The sequence below is a fragment of the Gekko japonicus genome, unplaced genomic scaffold (assembly GCF_001447785.1).
Source record: "Gekko japonicus isolate JY-2015 unplaced genomic scaffold, Gekko_japonicus_V1.1 scaffold2175, whole genome shotgun sequence".
In the NCBI taxonomy this organism is placed as follows: Eukaryota; Metazoa; Chordata; class Lepidosauria; order Squamata; family Gekkonidae; genus Gekko; species Gekko japonicus.
The window spans coordinates 153094-172310 of record NW_015160898.1 but is presented as its reverse complement, the minus strand read 5'-3'; the positions used below and the strand labels follow the sequence as shown (position 1 = coordinate 172310).

The 19217-nt window shown below is 42.5% G+C and overlaps 1 protein-coding gene across 1 annotated transcript in view; it reads left to right on the top strand.

The window, feature by feature from the left end:
- Window positions 1-9152, top strand: part of LOC107120989 (ryanodine receptor 2) — a gene marked incomplete at its 5' end in the record, with an annotated part of 142120 nt that extends 132968 nt beyond the window's left edge. Inside the window, 4 exons of the mRNA XM_015423787.1 lie at window positions 4518-4582; window positions 6391-6491; window positions 7228-7279; window positions 8836-9152. Of these exons, the coding sequence (XP_015279273.1) occupies window positions 4518-4582; window positions 6391-6491; window positions 7228-7279; window positions 8836-8931 (314 nt within the window). The remainder of the gene's footprint in view (window positions 1-4517; window positions 4583-6390; window positions 6492-7227; window positions 7280-8835) is intronic.
- Window positions 9153-19217: the final 10065 nt, after the last annotated feature.

Sequence of the window (19217 nt, the reverse complement as noted above, 5' to 3'; positions counted from 1 at the left end):
TCTGAGTGCCCGCCGCCCCCCCCCCCTCCCAAGATCAAGTCACCCCAACTAGCCAGGCGGACCGCAGGCACCCTGAGCGCCCGTAGCCCACCCACCCCTCCCGAGATCAAGCCACCCCAGCTAGCCAGGCGGGCCGCGGGTGCCATGAGCACCTGCAGCCCACCCACCCGAGATTAAGCCACCACAGCCCACCCCGCAGAGATCAAGCCACCGCCATCCCCCGCACCCCCACCAACTTACCTTGCCTTCTTGTTGGTGCTGGTGGGTGGCCTCGGCCACAGCAATGAGCGAGGGCAGCACATGCTGCTTCCCGCTCAGAGTCCTGTCCTGATTGGAGGCAGGAAGCTGGGGGCGGGGCTTGCTGGGTGCACGGGGCTTTCTTGGCGTGGAGAGGCTGCCTCCCTCCCTCCCCCCCGCTTCCCTCCCTCGCTGCAGAGAGTGAAAGAGCGCGCACGAGGGGCAGGCAGAGACCCAATCCCCACCGCCTTTTCTCTCTCGCCGGGGGGGCTCAGCTGCTGGAGGGCACAACCCCCCAGCGCTTCCCGCCTCTGCTCGCTCGCCAGCCGCTATGGCGGCGGCGGTGGGGGGCTTTTGGCGTGGGGGGGCCAGGGTGCAGTTTGGCGCCTCTGAGGGCCGTCCCACCCTAGGTGACCGCCTAGTTCACCTAGTGGGCGAGCCGGCCCTGTCTGGGGAGAGCGCCATACTCCAAGCTGCCACCCACCAGCAAGACTGCCTCCACAGCCAGCACTGGCTGGGGCCTAGCTTCAGGGCAGCCCAACCAAGTCAGCACCAGCAACCACAAAGGAGGCTGTGGAGGGCCAGGAAGAGTCATCTAGGCCGGGAAGCAGCAGCCCAGGCACTGAGGCCTGGGGAAAACATGGGCAAGTGCAGATGACCTGTGGCCTATCCCAGCCAGGGGTGGCTGGAGGGGAAGGGAAAGCTGGCGTCCTTGCAGGAGAAACAATGGGAGAGAGAGCAATCACAACCGAAGGAATAGGCCAGGTGTGGCTGGGGAGGTGGGGATTAGCAGTTGGTGGTGAAGGGTGGGACTAGATAGCCTCTTTTTAAAAGGGCTCCTGTAGAAGTCAAGAAGGAAGAAAGGGCACAGGTCTGGGTCTGAAAAGAGCAATTGGGGAATTTCACATTATACTTTTTAAGCTGTTTTTCAGCCGTTATTGTACCGTCTTGGAGTAAACCGGTACAGGGCTGCCATTTCACACAGCCTTTCTCCTACCGGTAAGGCGCCGTCTCTGAAGCGGTTTGGCATTTCAGATTGCACCGCTTTGTTTTCCCACCCTTTTCTGCCCACACGGGCGATCTCTGTCCTTGTTTTTTTTTAATTGAGCGTTCATTTTAGAGTGTTATAGTGCTATGCTGCTATAGCGGTATAGCACTCTAAAATGAATGTTAACAAAAAAGGACGGAGATCACCCGCTTGGGCGGGAAAACAAAGTGGTGCCAGAGGAAGCGCTACGGGGCATTTTACACAGCACCTAGCACTTCAGAAATGGTATAGAAAAGTGAAGACCACTTGGAAGCAGTTTGCAGGTAAAACGGTTCAGAAACGCTTCCCTAACGGGACAGAAGCATTTCTATCTGAAAGTGAAAATATATGCCAGTAAGGAACCATTACTAAAATGGTTCTGTCTGAAATGTCAGCCCCAAAACCATTAGGGAACAGTTCCAGAACCGGAATATATCGGCTGTCTGAAATTCCCCATTGTCTTGGGAAAGAAAAGGAACCAGGTGAAGTAATCCCTTTCTCTTCTCATTCTAAGGCCTTGGGAGACCCAGCAGGATGGCTGAAGGGTAGCTGACAGAACTAAATTGGGGAAAACCTCAAATATAATTACTTAAATATTTTACCCAGCTTTCTACTGTATAAGCCATCTAAAGTAACAAAAAATCTATAAAAACAGAGCTATGAAAAATAACTGTGTTTCCAAATGTAGTTTGCCACAAGCCTCTGGGAAGGAATTAAGAATTCAGGGCATGAAGTCCATGCTCCATTCCCTTTCCCAGCGATTTGTGTTCCTAAATCTAATAACTGGCAAACACTCTGAATTAGATTATTCCAATTGTTAGATTATTTCTATTATTAGCCAGAGTGGTCAATCTTTGGAACAGAAGGTTTTTAAAAAGAGCATATTTAACCTGCCCCCTCACAAGGATCAGTACCATTTGAGGGGAAAACTCTTTGTTTTCCCCTCAAATGGCGTGGCCCCGCCCCCAGCGTGCGACGTCACTTCTGGGTGACGCGCACGCGGGGGTGGGTTTTCCCCCGGGCCCTGATTCCAGTGCGCCGGAAATCGGGGCTCCGAAGCGGGGGATTCCCCGCCCCCCGGCTGCATTTGGCAGCCCTAGGCTAGGTCCCTCATTTAGGATCTGCCAGGAGATCCTCTTAGCTAGGGCTGCCAGCAAACCTGTTTGTTGCCCACTGGTGCCTGAAATGTGGGGGGAAATGTGGGTGACCTCCATGCCAAATAGTCACCTTAGAGTCTGCACTCTGCAGTATTTGGTAAATGTCTTCCCCTCCCCAAATGTCCCTCTTGCTCTGCAGTGAAAACAATACCCCCTCTTCCTTCAAGAGCTACAATGCATAATGCTAGTAACTCCTTACCTTCCCCTTTTCCTGTGGCAAAGTCCTTTTCTCTTCACAGCAGAGAAAGGGACCCCTTTTCCTTTCATTTACATTTTGCATGAACTGGCAATAATACAGTGGCTGAGAAGGAAGTTAAAGGTTTTGTCACATTTTAAAATCTTATTAACTCATAAGACACTTAAGAAGGGTCACATCTATGTCTTACTGAAAATGCATGTCAAGAAACTCATGAAACTGGAAGAGGTTGGAAGGAAACATACATTTAAATGCATTTAAACATACAAGAGAAACATGTAATCTGAAATGGCTTTATAAAAATGTAGGTGAATTAGCCATATTTTCCTGCAGTATATCTCATGCTAATTGATTATCTAATTTGGACCAAATAAGCATAAATCTGTTCATCTTTTAGCTAACTGGGATTCACCCTCTTGGGTAATTCACATCTGTTTGGCGGCAGTGTTCTTTCATGAATTTCAGTCAGTTCAGGCTGGATTTCTATAAAAGCAGATTGTTTTAATGATCTTGACTCTGATAGAATTTGTTCCTTTTCCTTGTTTCAAATCATTGTCCATTACTTGTGTTGAGCTGTATTAACAGGATTACTAATATATAAATGTAATGAGAACAGGAATAATGAAAAGGATGTAGCTCCAGACATTTTCCTGCAAAACATATTTTGGCATTAAGATCTCAATTCCATGTGCCTTATGATGTCTTATGGTGAAGAAGATTGATATGTTGATACATGTAGTACACTTCCCTGAGCCCTTTAGGGGAGGGTGCTTTATAAATCAAATCAATCCATCAATCAAGAATGATCAAAAGACTATGATCTCTCTTCTCCTGTTTGGTGTAGTGGTTAAGTGTGCAGACTCTAATCTGGGAGAACCGGGTTTGATTCCCCACTCCTTCACTTGCACCTGGCTGGATGGACTTGGGCAAGCCGTAGCTTTGATAAGAGCTGTTCTTGAAAAAGAGCAGTTTCTGTCAAGAGCTCTCTCAGCCCCACCTACCTCACAGGGTGTCTGTTGTGGGGAGGGAAGGGAAAGGAGATTGTAAGCTGCTCTGAGACACCTTTGGGTAGTGAAGGGCGGGGTATAAAAGCAATCTCTTCTTCTTCTTCTTCTGTTCTATATATTTGCATTTGGGGAGTTTCTGCATGCACACTGGTGCAACACTGCGTTTTTTTGCATAGTTTTGGATTCAAGTATGTGTACATGAAAATTTAAATAGGTTCATATAATGTCTGTGTTATGTGTGTTTACTGCAGAAAATGGGGAAATACATACTTGTATCTATAGATCCCAATGCTTTTTGCACACTACTTCATAAGGGAATCTAGTTGGGGAAAAAACATAAAAGGATGTGATAATAGCAAGAAATTTAAAAAATATATATAGTCAGTTTTATAAAAGAAATTTTAGGCCTAAAAGAAATTTAGACCATATTTAAGGTTTTCTTTGTAATACAGGCCTGAAACCAAACCACAAATAGGGCAAAATTTGTGATGAATTTTGCTTCGTGGATCGGTTTGTGCCCATCTCTTCAGCTGATAAAGCAGCATGTGAAGTGTGTAGGAATCTACAGATATAAATAAAATATATATTTCCCCATGGTACCGCCCCCCCTTCTATTGTGCAGAAAATGCCATTGTAGTAGCAGTTTACACATAGCAGTCATCTCTACCCCTTAAACTGTGAAATGGTTTTAAAAGTTCAGTGGATATAGCATAATTTTTCTTGTTGCTGAATACCTAATTAAAACTAAAAAAAAATGAAGAACAGTACATGTTTTTGTACCTCAAGCTACAAGAGTTTTCTGGTTTAACATTGTACTTTTAGAGTTCTATATTAGCAAGGTTCTGCCCTACTTCTGTGTTCAGATGTTGAAGTATTACTTTCTTTAAAACCAGGTTTAATTATTGATGCTTTTGGAGAGTTAAGAGATCAGCAAGAACAAGTTAAAGAAGACATGGAGGTAAAAAAAATAAATCTGTACCTCATTTACAGCCCCTACTATACTTTTTGTAAAATATTTTGATTATCCCGCATATCAGAAAATAAATGGTAGGAAATAAATAGCCTTTTATAGGATCACATGAAATACCACTTGCTGTTAGAAGTGTGAAGGATGCCTGTCACCTTCCATGCACAAACATCTCTGGCTTTGACTTGTCTGACTTAACCTGTACATGGTTTTTATGAGGCTCCCTCTCTTGTACCAGCCGAAGTTCTTCAGGTTATCTAAGGGCAATATCTTGAAATTGCTCTCTATGAGTCAAATACAAAATGTGGGGGAAAAAGGGAGGCGATCAGAGAAACTGTGGAATGCCTCATTCCAGAGGTCTGCTGCAGCATGGATGGTATCAGTAATTTACATGCATTTTAGCACTTTTTTATTACTGCTTGCAGAGTTCACAAAGAATAGGGAGATTAGAAATTGAAACAAATCCATTGAGGCTGGACAGATTCAAAATGGACAGGAATAATTAAAAGTGATTTTTACATGTTTTACTATGCCGTAAGATTGGGAATATATAATAATATAATCTTACATCAAATAAACAATGACCAGCCAATTATTCCATCTATTTATGGATCTCAGAACATTCCACGGCACAATTCCTGTTGACTATGCAGCTTCAGGCTACTTCTCTGCAGTCAAGGATAGTCTTGAGCGTTCACAGTGTTGGCCTGCTCCTTGGGTGCTGTTGTGTGGTAGCATTGCCTTGGAGGATGGGGCATCCTAAAGGCTATTGAATGAGTCGGATGTGTTTGTCATGTCTTTTGTTCCATACGATAAAGTGAAGGCTGGTTTGGTTTATAAATATCACTGTTAATGAAAGATGCTGCAGTTTCAGTGAGGGACACATGAAAGTGCCATACAAAGAGGCATACCATGGGTCCATCTTGACCAGTATTGCTATCTGGGACTGGCAGTTGCTCTCCCTTCTGCGTTCAAAGTATCTCTATTATTCATGTGCTTGGGCCTCCTATATACATAGGGTTTCTGGGGAAAGCAATTATGAAATTTTGGATTTCAGCACAGTCCTTTCTCTTTCTTTATTCACATTAATTTACCACCACCAAAACCCCTGAGCACACAGAAAGAAGATGGTATGATGACTGTCACTTTATTTCAAGTACTTGAGAGCTGATGCAGTAACTGAAAATAAGGCCTTTTCCTAATAAAATCTTTAAACTTGATCTAAATAGTTTAAGGCTGCGGTAACACGGAGCATTAGGCATGCTAGAGAGATGGAAGATAGGTGGATTTTCCAGGCGCGATCTCACTGCCACATCTGGGAAGCTTCACTCTGAAGATGCACTGTAAAAAACTAGTACCTCCGAGGTACTAGTTTCCAGAAACCGCGGGGCATGGGCAGGCGTCTGATCGCGTTTCCGGTGGTAGTTACGGCGCCCGCCCATGTCCCCTTGCAAAAAGGTTTATTTTTCCCCAAGTCTCCACGGATGCACACAAGCGCCCAACGGAGCATGCACACACTTTAGTTTTTAAAAAACCCACAACCCCGTTTGCCCCGCGGCCCTGCTTCTTTGCAGCTTCGCAGGATTGTCCTGTGATCGGCACCTCCCCCCTAACCACGGGACCTCCATGGGACCTCCACGGGATGTCTGCTCACGCAACTGCGTGTTATTTTGCCCCGGGGCCAACAGCCAAGCCCCCCCCCCCCCCACGTTTTCCGGCCCATGTGACCGGAGCCTAAAATGTGTTTATATTTATTGGTACATAAAATATTAATACACCTGTCTCTTTATTCTTTTTAGACCAAATGCTTCATCTGTGGGATAGGTAATGATTACTTTGACACAGTGCCCCATGGCTTTGAAACACATACTCTACAGGAGCACAACTTGGCTAACTATCTGTAAGTATCCCCAAACACATAGCATCATTAGGGGATTTACAAAGCTAATATTTTTGAAGCGGAGCCCTTCATTGTAACACTAGATATTGTCAAGGGTCATACATAATTATGCGGACTTATAAACACGGCTGCACTGTGGTTCACAAATAAAGAAAAGATAGAGAAATGCCTCCACACAGTACCCCCCCCCCCCACAACAGTATATCCAGGAAATTATGTAGTGCTTGAAGTGGTTGTGATTGTTTGGCCGCTGCTGGGGAGAGAGATGGTTGTCTGTGGCTGCAGACAATACCAGGGCTTATGCTACACTAGGACCTGAAGGGTATTTTGGCGTTTCCATTGTATGGGCAGCTATTGGCTCTGACATGATTTTTGCTGGTTCAGGGGGACATTTCTGGGCTAGGGTAGCTTAGAGAACTGGTTAATTCCTGTCATGTGCCTGGTTCCATGTCTTTTCCAGCAGGTGCAGCAACTTGCATCGTCATTGCTTGGCACCCGTGCCATGCTGGTGGCTCCCTGTGTGCTTTTGCAACCACCCCTTCAGGATTGTGCTGAAAAAGTTGTCATACTTTACCATGTTTGCTTATAAAAGCTCCTTCCCTTTCTAAGACCTGCATCTCTTTTAGCCAGTTTTACATGTACAATAAGTGTACCATCTCTGTTAAGAGAATATTTGTTCTGTATGTATCATGAACGGCATGGCATATACTTTATTATTGGATTTTTTTTATCTTAGATTTTTCCTGATGTATCTCATTAATAAAGATGAAACAGAGCACACTGGGCAGGTAAGTAAGTGTCATATTGAATACATGTAGGATGCTTCTGACAATAATGTGAAAACATGTAAAAATGATCTTATGTTACTTTAGATCGTTACCTGAAGCTTCATTTTGTAGTATCTGAGATCTTCCGTTTTTATATCTACTGTCTCTGCTCTGGCATCTTACCTTAACCTTTTTTAAGTAGGCACCTATGGAAACATGGAAGAGTTGACCCTTTTTTGCGGACATGATCACTTTGATCCAGCCAAGGCGACCCACATAAATATGCATAGCCTAATCAGATGCACATCTGGATTCATATTCTTATCCACATAATCTCAGCTGTGACCTTTTCTGCATGCTGGAGTTACATCTGATTTTCTTGGAAGTCAATCCACAAGCAGTGGAATCAGTTTGGGCAGGGTTCTTCCTCACCTCTGCCCTCCGTGTGCATTTTTATTGTTGTAGAGTCAGTTTATTGTCTTCTGCACGTGGATTAAATAATGAGGATTTTCAGGAGAGAATGCTGTCATCATTGGTGTAATTATTGGTAGTGTCAGAGTACCCCTTATTTTTAACAAAGCCCTAAAATATTAATATTATGCTGTAGTGTTGTAATGATAGTTTATATGTTTCTCTGACTTCCCAGCTTTCATTTTAAAAAACAAGTCTCTAGCCTTTTTCCTTGCAAAGATATAAGGAGACAGGCTGGGAAAGAGATAGAGACTTACCGGTACTTAAAAAAAATTAAAGCTTGGATTTCAGAAAACCTGCTTAAACTGTCATTACAACACTGCAGCATTGTATCAATGTTTTAGGATTATTATTTTTTTAAAAACTCTGAAATTACTCTTGTGGGGGAGAAGGAGTGGTTTAACAATGACAACACTCCAGTCATTGAACAGTGGAGGTGGGTGGGACAACGAAAACCATTAGAAACATTACACACTAAGAAAAAGCTGTCTCAAAATCAGCTTCCAGAAAAGCGTCAGGGTAAAAGTGGTCTTTAAAGAGCTGGGGGGAAACAAAAAATAATAAGTGAAACCTAAAGGCACAAAAATACATGTGGAAACCAGTTCTGTGGCGCCAGAACAGATGGAAAAATATGCAAAAAAGCCCTATGTTGAAATGACTAGAAGGGTATGAGGATCTGTATTCCCACCCAGGGCCACCAACTGTGGGCAACTAGTTGCAACCAACTATGGCGGAATCTCAGTTCGGCTTCACATGAATAGAGTTTTTAAGAAACTACAACTAGATAATTAAGAAATATTAACAGTCCTTCATACATGACAGATTTATTTTTAATTTTTTTTAAAACAAACCAAAAATAGTTTACCCTGTCATGAGATGTGGTTTTCTGGTGGTGTTTATGCAATGATTCATACTAAGTAGTACAACTGTGTATATTCTGTAAAAGTAAAAAGTAGGATTGCACCAGTTGTTCTTGCACAAACATTTTTAGTGCAACAGTGCAAAAAGACGGCTTTGGAAATTGTCAATAATGCCAAATCTTCCGGACTAGCAACATCTTAGATTTCGTAGCTGCTGCCCTAATATATTCTCTCTGTTTCTTGTAGGAATCCTATGTATGGAAAATGTATCAGGAACGATGCTGGGAATTTTTCCCTGCTGGCGATTGCTTTCGAAAGCAGTACGAAGACCAGCTTAACTAAAGAGATGACAACGGGCTCTTGAGAAACCATCCACACCTCTCCTAATTCCTTTGGGAATGTCTACCCAGTTCCCTGGACCTATTGAGCAGTGTGCCATTTGGAGCACCAAAGCTTTTTTTGATGACTCAGCTGTCCTTTTTTCTTCTGTGTTTGCTTTGAGAACAATGAAAACTTTAAGAACTCTGGAAAGAGAATAGAAAAAAAAAAATCCCACACAACAAAACCACATACATAACACGAACACAGATGCACACACACAGAAAAGACTTGAGACAGCTTTTTTTTTTCTGAGCCTGCCCGATGACTCCCTTAACTAGGAGAACATGTGAGGTAACGTGAGAGCCACATTCATTCAGTCTGTTTGTTTCATCATCCTGGAAGGAACTCTGAAGTTCACAGAGTGCTGTAAAGGATTGTTGTGGACACTAAGTTGTGGGGAAATAGTGCCTTACTATATGTAGGATGAGCTATGCAGAAGAGGAGTGCATGATGACATCTTATATTTTCGTTAATTGTTCTCTTTCCTCCAAATTAATATTTATTTTGTCTTCTGGAGGGGCCGGGGAAGGATTTGGCTGTGCACACCTTTTTAATAAGACGATGGCGTGTCTCAGGATAAAAAGTAGGGGTTTTTTTTCTCATTAAAGTAAATTCACAGGTTTCTTCCTATATCTCTTACACTTATTTTGGTAATGCTCTGATGCAACACTGCAACTTTATGAAATCTTTGTATGAAAACAAAAAGACTGCAGGAAAAAAATGTTAAAGAGAATACTTTCATTGCATGTTTATTATGCAAGTTTAAACAAAAAAAGCAACTTTCTGAAGCAAGTTGATCCAACATGAGAACTCATTCACGATAATATTCATAGTAATAAAGTGTTGTGGGCTTTATTGTACATTTGGAACTGGTGTCACCAACCAACCAAATATGTATATGTTATGAACTTGCCAGTAGTTTGGGTTTATATTTTATTTTCCTATTGTTTTTTTTTTCTCTTTCTGTTCATTTTGCCATTTGTGATCATTAGTGAAGTTAAAACTTTTTTCTTAGGCCGATTTTTAAAATCAAAGGTGAAGCAATATCCATTCAGGGATCTCATCAGTTGCATCATGAAACACCAATGATGTGTACATCGCTCCATTTTGAGTCCTTTTTGATTGTAATGCCAGTCTTTACAAATAAAAGGAGAGATTTGGAATGGAAGCAAGGTGGTTTTGCTATCACTTGAATTCTTTCTTACAGAGATAATTTCAGAATTAACGGAATTACTTTTTGTCATTTTCTTTCTCTGAAATTGCATTACAATAGTTATCTTTCCACTTCAAAATCACACTACTGCCTTCATTAAAGAACAGATTGCTTTGCTTATGATCATTTCACTGTAATTAACAGCTCATTCTAACATATCCTTTAAACTGTGGACTACATTGTCCTTAACTTACAAATGGCTCAAATGTTAACATATAAACACATCTTTGAATGACATAATCCTGAATTTCCTTTGTTTTTTCTCAGTCTTTAAATGCCTAGAGAGTCATGTTCTCTATCCCATCCCCCATTGGAACACAGGAAATCATATAAGCATTTGTGGCTCTAGTTTGTGCTGGCTGACTGAATAAATTAAATTAATTCCTACTGTGGAAAAACTTGTTGCAATGAGTCCCAAGTACGGATGAGTTATGCGATCATGAAATAGCCCCATGATGTCTAGGACAAATAAAATTGATTTGGTTGGATTTCTGCTTGCACAACAGTCCTTGTTCAAACAGAAAAATAAGAAAGTCATCACAAGTAGTCTTTGCGCTGTCATCTTCAACTGTACCCAGTCACCTTTAACTGTATCCCATTTTACATTTCCTTTTGCATAAGATAGAGTGCAAGGTATGCTTCAGTAGTTCCCCTCCACAGTAACCTTCTTTGATCAAATCATATACTTCCAGACTAGACTGTAATGACTGCGTGAAATAGTTTTTTGATTTTTGTACACAGAGAGAGCAATCCTAAACTGGTCTATTCATAAGTAAGTTGAATTTTATTCATTGTGGTTTACTTCTAGGAATGTGTTCTTATGGCTGCAGCCATAAACACCGATTGGAAAGGTGGGGGGGCAGGGAGCCACTTGTTTTATAGTTTGTGCACAAATGGAATGGTACTATGTAAAACCTTTTTCCATTATTGCATGGTGGCATCCAACCCAATACTACAATGTCTGTGTGGGTAAGCCTACAAATTGTAAAAGTATTTATTTTATGAAAGTCCAAATTAATTCAGAGATCATGTGCAGGCTTATTTTTATGTACAGGTAATGTAATATATTTTTAAAAGCTCTCTTTTCACATATAAAACTAACAACCAATAAGACAGGATTCCTCTTTTTAAAAAGCCATAGCTCCTTATTAATTTATCTTCTTCTTACCTATATAGGATTATTCTGAACAACTACATGTTTTCTACAAATACCTTGCTATTGTTTGACTTTTATATTGTTTGAGCTCCTTCATAGCTACTCTCTTCTTGTGAAAAATTTCAGTTGTCAGTTGCATGCAGACATATTTGAGGAATCTTGCTCACTTGTTAGTTACTTGTCATTATGGATGGTGGAACTCAATTTGCACCATTACCCCAGGTATGATTAAAAATAAAAATAATCACAACTCTCACATAAGTAGATGAGCAGACAGTAATGACAGCTGGGATGCCCAAGGGATGAAGTATATCTTACAACTGCTGCATTGAAGTAGCTTTGAATCCACATGTCAGTTGTCACCACATAATGAAATGTTTGTGTTGAGCATCTTACCATGCAAGCAGGGAAATTTTCTTCATACCTCTGTTAATGGCAAAAATGTCTGTGATTGGGTATATTGAAAAGAAGAGGAGGAGGAGGAGATTGGATTTATACCCCACCCTTCACTACCCAAAGGAGTCTCAGAGCGGCTTACAAACTCCTTTCCCTTCCCCTCCCCACAACAGACACCCTGTGAGGTAGGTGGGGCTGAGAGAGCTCTGACAGAAACTGCTCTTTTTCAAGGACAGCTCTTATCAGAACTATAGCTTGCCCAAGGTCATCCAGCAGGTGCAAGTGGAGGAGTGGGGAATCAAACCCGGTTCTCCCAGATTTTCAGGGTATAAGCTTTTGAGAGTCAGAGCTCCCTTTGTCTAATACCTGATATATGACAAAGGGAGCTTTGACTCTTAACAGCTTATATCTCCCAAAATCTTGTTGGTCTCTAATGTGCTACTGGATTCAGACCAACATGGCTGAAACTAGTGTTTGCCAATGATCAGGAAGTCTATCTACACAACTGGAGCAGATGTTTTGTATGCAATATCTGAGTCAGCCATTCTCTTTCCTCCCTGGGTGGTTTATCTAACAAGAATGTTTGTGTGTCAAGTGCCATCAAGTCATTTCCAACTTACAGCAACCCTGTGAATGAATAACCTCCAAAATGACCTCATGTTAACAGCCTTGCTCAGGTCTTGCAAACTGAGGGCCATGACTGCCGTGATTGAATTGATTCATCTCATGTTGGTTCTTCCTGCAGCTGTCAAACTTCCCTAGCATTACTGTCTTTTCCCATGAGTCTTGTCTTTTCATAATGTGACCAGTTTAATCATTTTAGCATCTAGGGAGAATTCAAGCTTGCTTTGATCTAGAACCTACTTATTTGTTTTTTTGGCAGTCCATGGTATCCATAAAAACAAGAATATAGGTGTCCAGGTGTGGGGGCCCACCCAGACTTGGCCACTGCCAGCTCCCTCCTTTACCAGCCTTACTTGGCCTGGAGCCACCAACACGGGGGCAAGAGCTGGCAACAACAGGAGTTGCAGCCCCACACTCAACCCACTCAACATGAATGGCACAGGCCACCCCCTCCAAAGCCAGGCCAGCCACACTGTACCTAGCACTGCCGGTATCATCAGCCACTGGACAACTGCATCAGGTGAAGCCGTGGGTGAATCAGGGCCTTGGCCCTCCACAAGGTCTTGAAACAATGGATCCCATTGGAGAGACCTTGGATGAGACACAGAGCCTTGCCAAGCTCAACAAGCAGGAACTGGCCCCAGTGGCAACCTTCAGGAGAAATGGACTCTCATTGCCAGCCAATGACATCATCATCTGGCACTAAGGAACTACTAGACCGGGTAAATAAAATAAGAGAATCTCCATCAGCGTGGCTAGATTTCCCAGAGATTACAAATCACCACCAGGCCAGGACTGGAGGGGAGAAGGACTGCCAAGGATGGGCCAGACTCGGGGAAACAGATAAAGGCTGAGACATCAGGGGGAATGGCTGGAATCATCACAGGGACAACAGATTGGTCCAGGCAGGACCAAGGGGGTTGAACCAGGGAGGGTTGAAAAAGTTTCCATGCACACAAAAGCTCATACTTTGAATAAACCTTTTTTGGTCTTAAAGGTGCCACTGAAGTATAAATTTATTCTACTGCTTCAGACCAACGCAGCTGACCACCTGGAACATTTGCATATTGTTAGTCACTAATTAGCTGGCATCAAGAGAGAAGCCCTAACCAGTGAGACTGCTAAGTGAGAGGCCCTTTGGTGACTGCTAAGGGATGAATCTTAAAATGATAGAGTTGGAAGGGACGTCCAGGGTCATCTAGTCCAACCCCCTGCACAATGCAGGAAATTCACAAATACTCCCCCCCACACACACACACCCAGTGACCCCTGCTCCATACCCAGAATATAGCAAAAAAACCCTCTACGATCACTGGCCAAACTTGCCTGGAGGAAAATTGCTGCCTGACCCCAAAGTGGTGATCAGCATTTCCCTGGGCATGTAAGAAAGGGCACGTGAACTAAGCAGAAGAGAAGAAGAAGAGATTGGATTTATACCCCGCCCTTCACTTGGAGTCTCAGAGCGGCTTACAAACTCCTTTCCCTTCCCCTCCCCACAACAGACACCCTGTGAGGTGGGTGGGGCTGAGAGAACTCTGACACAAACTGCTCTTTTTCAAGGACAGCTGTGCCAGAGCTTGTGACTGACCCAAGGTCACATCAGCAGGTGCAAGTGGAGGAGTGGGGAATCAAACCCGGTTCTCCCAGATTAGAGTCCGCACACTTAACCACGACACCAAACTGGCACTGAGGCAACCCTTCCTGCCCTCCTTCTCATGATCTGCCTAAGTTCACAGAATCAGCAGTGCTGTCAGATGGCCATTTAGCCTCTGTTTAAAAACCTCCAAAGAAGGAGAGCTCACCACCTCCCAAGGAAGCCTGTTCCACTGAGGAACCACTCTGTCAAGAAGTTCTTCCTAATGTTTAGCTGAAAACTCTTTTGATTTAATTTCAACTCATTGGTTCTGGTCTGACCTTCTGGGGAAACAGAAAACAACTCTGTACCATCCTCTATATGACAGCCCTTCACATACTTGAAGATGGTTATCATATCACCTCTCAGTCTTCTCTCCAGGCTACACATTCCCAGCTCCTTCAACCTTTCCTCATAGGACTTGGTCTCCAGACCCCTCACCATCTTCATTGCCTTCCCCTGGACCAGCTTGTCTATATCCTTCTTGAATTGTGGTGCCCAAAACTGAACACAATTCTCTAGGTGAGGTCTAACCAGAGCAGTGTACTGTACTACTCCATCTCTTATTCACAACAGAGCTTGAGTGAGAAATGCTCCTCCTGATCCAGCTCAAACTGGATATTTGCACATAACTAGGCACACCAGAATGTGGATGGGAATTGTAAGGATTAGAACTTACAGATCTTAGGCTTTCATTAATGCGACCAAGCTATAAGTTTTCACAGGCTGGTTGCAGCCTGTTTGGGCTGAGCGTTAATTAAAAACACCTGGTGGCCTTGACCAACTGATAAGATGCCTTTACCGAACGTTGGGCAGTAGTCACACAGGGAACGAACAGAGGCTGAGGCCTCCAGGACTGCAAGACGGAATGCTGTGGACTATGCCTGTGGGAGTGGACTCTCTTTCTTAAGCCTTCGGGTGAGAAAGCCGGGTCGCAAGATTACCCCAGTGAAGGAAGCCACAAGGAGTTAATGCTTCAGGCTCAGCCTCTGCCCAGTGCAAGTATGGTGTCGTTGTTTTTTTGCCATTGCTATAATTTGTGAGTGGTTTCTGCCGAGCAAACACTCTTAGTTATTTTGAAGGACTCAAATAAATGCAGAGGTATTTCTTAACCCACCATGCTGAGAGTGTCTGCTGAGTGTCTGTCTGCATCCTTGAGGGGAACCCAGATGAAAAGGAGCCTCAGCAAAGGACCAGGACCCAGTGAGAATCCCAGGGCCACAGGTGGCTGTGAGCTCAGTGCCTGAGAACGGGAGAGTGTTTGTCCTTGGTCCAGACAGGAATGTGCATTTGAATGCATGTTCAGATACACATTTAGATGTGCATTAGATTTTCACTCTCAATTCCTGAATAATACACACAAAAGAAGCCAATTTATGTGCAGATCTTCTAAGTCTGAAGGGATCACTATCTTCCACACAGAATGATATTAAACAACATATTATAGATCAGCAAATGGCATTTAAATGATATTTTAAATAAATGAAGACCATCTCTTCTAAAATCCTACTTAATTTATTCTTCAATGTCTGCAGTCATGGTGCATTGCTGTCAGCTTAATCAGACTAATAAATTCCTTCATATGTGAATAAGTCTTCCTTTATCCATGCCATCTGGTACAGCTTCTACAACTTTCTTAGATAAAGTAATTGCTTTCATGTATGTTATAACCTTGAGAAGCTTTATAGCTTCTAATCATATTCCAAGCTTTTGTTTATTTGGATTATGTTGCATCTTCAATTAGAATACCTTTGTTTTGTAGTTAATACAAATACAGTTATTTCTTAGATAATACTATACTGCTTTTGTTAGCAATTCTGCATCTTATATGTAATAGGTCAAAGTAGTGATACATGAGGTCTTAATAAATTTCTAAACTGAGACTGCCAGGGTAAGATTGATTTCACTTGGAAATGAAATTCTGTGTGAAAATCACTACAAGTTAACATGAGCTCAGTTCTTATGCAAGCCACCCTTCTGGTTTGTCTAACACTAGATAGAGCTAGTCATGTTGTCCATTGGTTTTATTTGGCTCAAAATACACCACAGAAATCTTAGATTCTAAGTAAGCACTTGAAAATCTAATGAAAGGCAGAGCTTCTAAACCAATACAGGGAGTCAAGCACATTGTGCTATCTACTGGGCAGAGGAGAGGTGAGGAATGTATATTTTGTGGTTATTAACACTGGAGTTCTTTTTATACTCTTAATGACTATAGAGAATCCAGTTTCCTATTAACAAAAAAGAAATTATACAAAGTGCGAAGATAACTGCATTGGGTAAAAAACTGCATTGCAAGCATCTTTGGGGGGGAATCCTTGATGGTAAAATCTACACCATCTGCAAAATGATGACTTTTAGCTGAAAAACTGTACAATATTTTACTGGTGGACATGCACAAGAAATGTATACATAAATTAAGGATGACTTTTGTGTACCTTTTATTGATATGAATTCTTCCTTCCTATTCATATAGAAATTAATTATTCCTTTCTCCCAAAACCATTCAGAGAATGAGCCTCTGTGTATGTATCCTTTTGAGCAGAATGATTTTAGTCAGACCATTTCTCTGCAGTGAGCAACACTGATGTAAGAATTACTTCCCTGCAGATGCCAGGAAGATGCCCTGTACAGTTTTTGCCATAGGGTTACCAGCCTTGGGGGTGGGGGGTAGAATACATCCAAAATTACACTTCAGACTACAGTATCGGTGGTCAAACGCTTTGGCACAACATCCTTGCGGAAATTCCCCTCTCCAATCTCTGTCCTCCCCAGGCACAACCCCCGAATCTCTAGGAATTTCCCAAACTGCAGTTTGCAAATTCCATAATGCCTCCACAAGCAACAGTTACTGGATGTCTTACCCATGTGGGTTCCAAAACTGCTAGGAGAAAGTTGTATTTAATTTATTATTAATATGTAAATAAATGTCTTGTTCCTGGCCAAGTGGACAATTTCAAGCATTCCTGGATGAAGCAGATTGTTTGAATACTTTTCAGTCTGGTTTCAGACCTGGTTATGGGACAGAGGGAATGCGACTATGTTGATTCTCCTGACCTTTCAGTGGCCTTCAACACCATTGACCATGGTATCTTTCTGAGCCACCTTTCTGAGCTGGGAGTGGGATGCATGATTTTGCAATTGTTCTGGTCCTACTTGGAGGATACGTTTTAGAAGGTGGTCCTGAGGGACTGCTTAGCTTTTTGGCCTGTGGGGTCCCTCAAGGCTTCATCTTGTCCCCTGTGCAGTTCAACATCTACATTAAACTGCTGGGTACGTTTCTCCAGAGGTTTGAGCTGTGTTGTCACCGAATATGCAGATAACACCTCTATTTCATGCTTCCAGCTGATCCCATGTAAGCTTTGGAATCCTGAACTAGTGCCTGGAGGCAGTTTTGGAATGGATGTGTGCTAGTAAACTGAAGCTTAATCCTGACAGGACAGAAATGCTATTGGTGAACAGAAGGTCTGACCTGGGACCAATGTTCCCTCTAAGCTGTGGAGTCTTCTCAAAAATGCTACTTTGTGAGCTACTGGCATTAAAGTTGTGAGCGAGCAATTTGGCTACTGCATAAATTAGTTTGCTCTGGAGCCATCCTTCCTGAGCTAAGACAAAAATGTGTGAGCCGGAGGCTAAAAAACTGTGAGCTAGCTCACACTAACTCAGCTTAGAGGGAACACTGCCTGGGACATAAGACATCACTCATCCTGGGTGGAATAGGTCTGTAGTTTGGGGGTGCCCTTAAGCTCAAGCCTACTGTTGGATAAGTAGGTGGCAGGTGTGGCCAGAAATGCCTTTTACTAGTTTAACTGGTAAATAGGAAAAAGCCCAGTAGCAACTTTAAGACTAACAAACTTTATTGTAGCATAAGCTTTTGAGAAACACAGCTCTCTCCGTCAGATGCTTTTTCCTATTTTGCAGCAACAAACTAACTCCTCTGGATCTTTCACTGGTTAGATAGCTATGGCCTTTCCTGTGGCTACTGTGGTGCATGCCCTAATTACATCTAGATTAGATTACTGCAATATGCTGTATGTGGGGCCGCCCTTGAAAACTGTTCAGAAACTTCAATTAATGCAGAATGCTGCTTCCAATCTCTTTCTGGGCATACTTCAAGGTGCTGGCATTGACCTTTAAAGCCCTTTATGGCTTGAGATCAGCATACCTGAAGGACCACCTACTCCTTTACAAACCTACCCAACCTATATAGTCATCTCCTGACATCTGACACCATGGTTCAGGTGCCCTCACCTTCTGATACTAGGCAGGTGGCAATCCAAGGGAGGGCCTTCTCAACATGGCACCAAAACTCTGAAACTCTCTTCTGAGAGAAACTCACGTCCTCTTCTGTTGCTGTCTTCCACAAGAGGGTGAGGACTTCTTTTGTTGTGTCTGGCATTCCCTCAGTGATCCCTCATTCCTGCCCTAGGTATAAATTATCATTTTTATAGTTTGGTATGTGCATTTAACTTGATTTTAATTGTTTTAATGATGTGTTTTTGTTTGGTTTCAGTGGTTTTAAAGATGTGTTTTATTAGGTATAATCTGTTAGATTAATCTTTTAGCCACCTTGGTTGCCCTGATGAGGGCTGAAAGGCAGTGTATAAATTTTGTAAATAAAGACAAATAAAACGTTAGAATTCAAGTTCTTTCTTGACAATTTCATCCATTTTCATTTTAGACATGTGTGTTTTACCTCTCCACAGTAATGTACACAGACCATTTGTACCCCACCAATCCATTATGCTTATTCTGACGCCTTGTACCAGTGACTTATTTATATCACTTAGTGGAAGCTTCACTTTAGTATTTAGTATTCTAATATTGTTATGTGCTGGAGAAAATGGATCCTGAGCTATGATCATTTTTCACAGAGTATCAGTACTACATCTAGGAATGGGGAATCTAACCCCTATACTTGAAGTAGGAGATGAAGTCATATTTTCCCTGCAATATAGTAATGTAGTAATGTTTTTTCTGTAATTGTTCAGATTAGTCATGGGAAATTTCACCTTTGCTCATGTCATAATTAGTTCTTTTCCCCCTCAAGTTTTCTCAAAAAGGGGGGGCTCAGGTTTTCTTTTTTTCCTAGGAAAGTAGAGAGAGACATATCCCTGGAGAACACACCCTGAAACACTCCCCCAAACTTACTTGCCTCTTTCCCAAAACACACTCTGATAAGGGACGAGGATTTCAGCAGCCACCTGTTGTGAGTAATGGTTGGC